The following is a 6,773-nucleotide window of genomic DNA, read 5'->3' as shown; positions in this document are numbered from 1 at the left end:
TCCTACTTATAAATGCCCAAACTTAGTTTGGATTGTTTCTTGCCCACTTTTCTTAACTTAGAAAATCCTGTCTACCTTTTGTCTCTGGGCTTTTACCTTTCTACACACCCTTCTTACTTCTTATTCCATCCCTGCTGTGTAGCTGGGTGGCTGGCCCCTGATGTCCTCCTCCCTTATTTTCTTACTGCTTTGATCCTCCTTCCCAGATATCTTCTCCTATTTATTCACTCTGCCTGCCAGCCCTGCCTGTCCTTTTTGGGCCCAGCTATTGGCCATTCAGCTCTTTAGTAGACCAATCAGATTATAAAGTCAGGCTAAGTAACACAACTTCACAAAGTTAACCCAATGCAAAATAAAAGAATGCGACACATTTTTGCATCACTAAACAAATGGTCCAGAGCATAAACAAATGTAACACATCTTAACAAATATTATGCAGTAGTTACTGCTCTTTATTCTGTGCAGAGATTTGCTACGTGTGCACCGATCCACAAACTTTTTCTTCAAATAAACTAGCCTACACTGTCTAGGCTTCCTACAAGTTAGTGTGGTCATAGAGCTGAGCAGGTGAACTTACTACTTTGGGACTGACTCATAAATTATTCCAAATGCAATCCTCTCTTCTCCCTAGTCACAACTGAATATAAACTGCTCTAAGAACGAAGTTGTAGAAGACAAGAGTAGCTTAAAGCAACACCACTTTATCCTTTGCCCTGGCCTAATCAACTACACTAGAGTGTGAAATGGAGAAGACTTAAACTTCTAAAGAACCATCTGAGGCTGCCATCCAGGTATTCTCTAGTACCAGACACTCATTTTCTACCTAGACCTCTAATAAAAATAAAACTAATAGCCCAAATCTCTTTCCACTTTACCCAAGAAATAATTATTTTAACTAAAAATGTACGTTTGATTATAGAATGCTATCTGTGTCATATGAAGACAAGGTCTTGGTTTACAGTTATTAGGGTTAACCAGTGTCTTACCCTTACCCTCACTGACCCTTACCAACCCCTGTAGGTAACAATACAGACAAGCATGGGATTGAGACACTGGGTCTTTAAACAGTAAGGGGATTTCCTGTGTTATCTTCATGATGCTGGCAGTGCTTTCTCTGGGATCAACTTTTAACTTTTACTAAAGTGCAGAGATATCAACAAAAAAAAAAAAGTAGTTCCTAGATATATAGAGACTGCTTGTTAGATCCTGGCCACCCAGGCCCGAAATAATCAAACATGAATAATTATACATGAACTATGTTAATGAAAGCACTGCTTGGCCTATTAGCTTAAGCTTCTTATTAACTAACTCTTACATCTTAAATTAACTCCTTTCTATTATGCTGTGGGTTGCCACAAGACTGTGGCTGACTGGTTTAAGTTCAGGCATCTGTCTCCTTTGGCAGCTACATGGCATCTCCCTGACTCCTCCTTGTTTCTCCTTGCACTCAGTTTAGTTTTTCTGCCTAGCTCTATTCTGCCGTGTTAGAGGCCCAAAGCAGCTTCTTTATTAATCAATGATAACAAAGCATATTCACAGCATACAGAAGGGAATCCCACATAATTTGTATTCAAAGATTAATACAAAAGACAACTGTCCAGATACTTGGTAGCAAGCAAGCAAGAAAGAAGGCCTGCTAGTGGCTGACTTAAAGGTGTTGCTTGTTATGGTATCTGACAGTGTAACATTTATGATCACGTGAAATGTTCTAGAAACAGAGAGTCGATGGAAGCTTTTCCTGGAGGATGTGTGTGAAGAAATTCCATCCAACACTGTTGCTCACCATTTGTTAAACCATCTTCTTTCACCTACAAAGTGGGGAAGAGAGAGTAGACAGCCATTCATAGCATGTATGGCGGTAAGACCCAAACTTTTGTCTGTAGATTCATACTGCATGACTGCAGGTGGTCATACGACTTCTAACAAACATGAAGACATCAGGAGCAGGTAAGCTGGATGTCAGTGAGAAAAGTGATGGCAAATGGCTGTTTTCTTGTGCTGTGTCATCAGACTAATGGGCTTCAGAAATCTAGATTTTCATTTTCTAGAAATAATCAAAATAAACAATATAAAAAAGCAATTAAGTAAAAATGAGCAGAAACTTGCAGGTGTCAAGAAACTTGTAAATAAACTCATAAAGTGCCAGGAACTTCATTTCTACCACTGGTTCCTGAAAGAGAAGGCCAGGCTAAGTCCCTCCTCAGAACCACAGCAAGTAGACACTTTTGCAAGCACCATGGGCAACTATGCCAGGGCTCCTTTATTTAAAGAAAGCCTGGGGATGAAGAAGAGCTGTGGGAACAACGATGATGGGGCCACAGCACAGACTTTCCCAGTCCACTGTGAGCTCAAACTTTTGAAAATGTTTTCATCTAAGGAGTCTTAAAGTTTCAGTTTTCTGTTCCTACCTGAAATAATTTCTCTTCAGGAAGAAAACAAATCCTAGGATGAGCAGAATGATCCCCAGAAGGGCAAGTTTCACACACAGAATTATCAGCAGGGAGTGCAGTGTGCTGGTGACACCTGTAACTACAGGCAAGGGCAAAGAACAAATCAGTTAAATAATAGTTTTAATCAAGAATTAAGACAAACAGCTTTAAAATCACTTACAGTATTCTTAAAGTTTTAGGGCATGTCAAAATCAGAAAACCTTATCAATTATACTTCAAATACTACTCATATACTACTAATTCAGGATGAAATTCAGCAACCTAGTCCAGCTTTTATGATTCATAGGCATTACCAAATATTTTACAGTGAATAGGTACAAAGTATTATTGTTAATACTTCCCAGTTATATAAGGACAAAGTTCCTGTGTAATCTTTATTTTATTTTTATGAAAATATAATTACACAATTTCTATCCATTCCTATTCCTTCATCCAACCTCCCAATGCTCCTTCTTAAATTCCTAACCTCTTCTTTCTTAATTGTTTTCCTTGCCTATTTTTTACATAATATGCCAATGAAATCTGCTTAGTTTTTGTTGCTTGAATGTACATGATTTCAGAACTGTCCACTTGGTATTGGATAACCAACTGTGGGGCCATCTCTGAGGGAGACTACTTATCCCCCTACGTAGCACCCCTGGTTATGTATAATTTTTAGTCTAGGGGTGTCTTAATTAGGGTCTTCATTGCTGTGAAGAGACAATCTGACCACGGAAACTCTTATAAAGACAACATTTAATTGGAGTGGCTTGTTTACTGTTTCAGAGGTTTGGTCCATTTTCATCACAACAGGGTGCATGGCAGCATGCAGGCAGATGTGGTGCTGGGGCTGAGAGTCCTACATCTTGAAAGCTACAGTAAGCCAACTGCCTCATTGGGTGCTTCCTGAGCATAGGAAACCTTAGTGTCCACCATCACAGTGACACACTTCATCCAAGAAGACCATACTCACTCCAGCATAGCCACACCTCATTATAGTGTTGATCCCTATGAGATTATGGGAGCCAATTACATTCAAACAAACACAAGGGGTGAGGATCCACGGGATTTACTGCTACCATGCTTGTATATCTATTGATGTTGACTTGTTTAGGTTTCATGGGTGAAGCTTTTCTGTCATTTCCAGGAGACACAATCTTTTTTAAAAAAGTTTTTATTTATCCTTTCAATCATTCATTTTACATACCTGTCACAGTTACCCCTCCCTCCTCTCCTCCCATTACCTTCTCCGCAGCTCCTCTCTACCTCCTCCCAATCCACTCTTTCTCTGTTTCTGTTCAGAAAGGGGCAGGCTTCCCATGGATATCATCAAAGTATCAAATATCAAATACCTATAGACTAAATGTCTTCCCTTAGGTTTAGGCTGGGCAAAGCAATCCAGTGTGAGGAATAGGTTCCCAAGATCTAGCCAAAGAGTTAGAGACAGTCACAATTCCCAGTGTTTGGAGCCTGACAAATAGACCAAGCTACACAATTGTCACATATTAGAGTAATCCAATGCAGGCTCCCTCATTGTTGATTCAGACTCTGTGAATTTCTATAATCCAGATTACATATCTTTGAACTCTCTGATTCCAAAAATCCTTCCTTCTTGTCTTCAAAAGGATACCTGGCACCCAGGCTAATGTTTGACTGTGGATCTCTATATCTGTCTCCATCAGTTACTGGATGAAGGCTCTCTGATAACGATAGCAATATGATCATAGGACATGGTCAGTTCAGGATTCATTATTGCTAGGAGTCTTAGCTGGGATCATCCTTGTAGATTTGTGGGAGTTTCCCCTGCGTAAGGTTTCTGCCTGATTCCCCAAATCCACGTTTTCTAGTCTTCTCTTTCAGTACTCTAAACCTCCACTCACTCCCCAAACCAATCCCTCAAGTTCCTATGCCCACCCATCCCCATTCCACCCATGACTTCTTTTCTACTTCCCCTTCCCAGGGACATCCGTGTGTCTCACCTTGGGTCATTCTTGTTACCTAGTCTCTCTAGGTCTGTGGATTTTAACATGGTTATCTCATGTTTTACAGTTAAAATCCACTTATGAGTGAGTACATACCTTGTTTGTTTTTCTAGGTCTGGATTACCTCTCTCAGGATGATTTTTTTTTTAGATCCATCCATTTGCCTTCAATTTTCCTGTTCCTCATTGTTTTTAACAGATGAGTAATACTCCATTGTGCAAATGTACCACATTTACTTTATCCATTTTTTGTTTGAGTGGCATCTAGATTGCTTGCAGGTTCTGGCTATTACAAATAATGCTTCTATAAACATAGTTGAGCAAGTGTCTTTGTGGCATGATTGAGCATCCTTTGGGTATATGCCCAGGAATGAAATAGCTGGGTCTTGAGGTAGATTAATTCCCAGTTTTTTGATAAACTGCCAAATTGATTCCCAAAGTGCCTGTATAAGTTTGTACTCCCACCAACAATGAAGGGGTATTCCCTTTACTCCACATCCTCTCCAGAAAAGGGAGCTGTTTTTATTTTTGTTCTTAGCCATTCTGACAGGTATAAGATGGAATTTTAGTGTCAGTTTGACTTACATTTCTCTACGACTAAGGATATTGATCATTCAGTTAAGTGTTTTTCAGTCATTTGAGACTCGTCTGTTGAGAATTTTCTGTTTAGGTCTGTACCTTATTTTTTAAAATGGATTATTTGATTTTTGATATCTAGTTTCTTGAGTTCTTTATATGTTTCAGGAATCAGGTCTCCGTCAGATGAAGGGTTGGTGATGATATTTTTCCATTCTGTAGGCTGCTGTTTTGTCTTATTTACAGTGTCCTTTGCCTTATAGAAGCTTTTCAGTTTCAGGAAGACCCTGTTTATTAATTGTCGAGTTTTGTGTCTGTGCTACTGGTGGTCTATACAGGAAGTTGAAGAGACAAAATCTTATAGTAGATTGCCTGCTCTTATGGCTTTTTTAATGTTTTCACCCCTCTTTTATAATATTTCCTGAGCATTAGGTAAAGGAATTGTGTTGTATATGTATCCAAGAGGACTGGACATCCTACGATCACTGTGTTTTGCATTTTGACCATTTGTGGCATTCTATAATGGTTTCTGTCTATTACAAAGAAAAATTTCTTTGGTAAAGGTTAAGAGCCACATTTACTAGTGGGGTGTTTTGAATTCAGATAATCAATGCTCTGGTTTAATGAAGGGTTATAATACCTTCGTCTCTAAGATCACTGACCTCACTAACCTTGAGTAGTTGGTTAGGTTTTTAGTACCAGGCATGATCGTCCTCCTATTGAGTGTGTTTTGGATATAATTGGACAGCTTTTGGTTGCTGCTAAGATATGGTTACTGTTTAACCTTAGGGACCAGCCTTGCTAGTCTTTGTTGTGGTTCATAAGCTTCATAGCCAGGTGGAACTACCAAGTGCTTCCCTTTTGGTTCACTTTACACAGCACTTTGGTGACTATGAGATAGTCTTCAGGGAGGAGGTTTTCAGGTCAAATCTAACTTAGATCCTCTGAGTCCTCTGTCTGAAGGGCATCCCATGCAAATTTTAGACTTTTGAAAACCATTATTCTTTTTTATTTAAAAAAAGTTTTGAGAATTTTATGAAATCATATTCACCTACAACTCCTCATCCTAACTCCTATCAGATCCCCATTCGCTTTGTTGCCCCCAACAACTTTTTAATCTTTCTTTTTATAACACACTGACTTAAGTTAGTTTATCTTGCCCATATACTCCGGGGTTGGGGCCTGTGAGGAACTTCAGCCTCAAAGATAGCTGACACTCTCTCCTTAAGAACCCATCAACTGTCCTTAGTTCATATTTTTCAGTGGAGGGACTTGGGGGTCTCTTTCCACTCCATGATAAACATTGATTGACTTCAGCTTGCACAGGAAACTGCTTTGCTGGGAGCTTGTGAGTTTAGAGACCCGGCCTGTCATGTCCAGAAGTCACTTCCTCTGACCTTTCCTAACCTCGGAATTTACCAAAAATTTTTCTCCTTTTTTTCCTCTTGACCAGCTGAAAGTTTCTGTTCTATCTAATATTCACTTAAAAAGTGACCTCTCTGAAGAGCCATGAGAGATGCAGTGATCTACGGGTAGAATGATATAAATTTAGAGGGTAGTTTGATTCTACGTCCATTCTGCAGAATAGGAGCTTGTGAGCTCCACTATTACGGGAAATCTGTCATTTGTCTGCTTGCCAACTAAGAGGCATGTTTTGGTTAAATAACTGAGACATCTAGAGATCCTTCACCAGCACAACTCAAAGAAGGGAAACACACAAACTTTACTACTAAAAAAGTGACCGGAGTTAACAACCATTGGTAATTAATATCACTTAATGTCAATGG

At 39.3% G+C, this 6,773-nt stretch overlaps 1 protein-coding gene across 1 annotated transcript in view; it reads right to left on the bottom strand.

The window, feature by feature from the left end:
- Nucleotides 1-2,404: 2,404 nt before the first annotated feature.
- The window catches only part of LOC101992808 (cell surface glycoprotein CD200 receptor 5-like), a 20,477-nt gene continuing 16,108 nt past the window's right edge, over nt 2,405-6,773 (bottom strand). Inside the window, exon 4 of the mRNA XM_013351858.1 lies at nt 2,405-2,523. Within this exon, the coding sequence (XP_013207312.1) occupies nt 2,405-2,523 (119 nt within the window). The remainder of the gene's footprint in view (nt 2,524-6,773) is intronic.

This window comes from Microtus ochrogaster, chromosome 2 (genome assembly GCF_000317375.1).
Source record: "Microtus ochrogaster isolate Prairie Vole_2 chromosome 2, MicOch1.0, whole genome shotgun sequence".
In the NCBI taxonomy this organism is placed as follows: Eukaryota; Metazoa; Chordata; class Mammalia; order Rodentia; family Cricetidae; genus Microtus; species Microtus ochrogaster.
The sequence above is the reverse complement of the archived record's forward strand: the minus strand, read 5'-3'. Positions and strand labels throughout refer to the sequence as shown.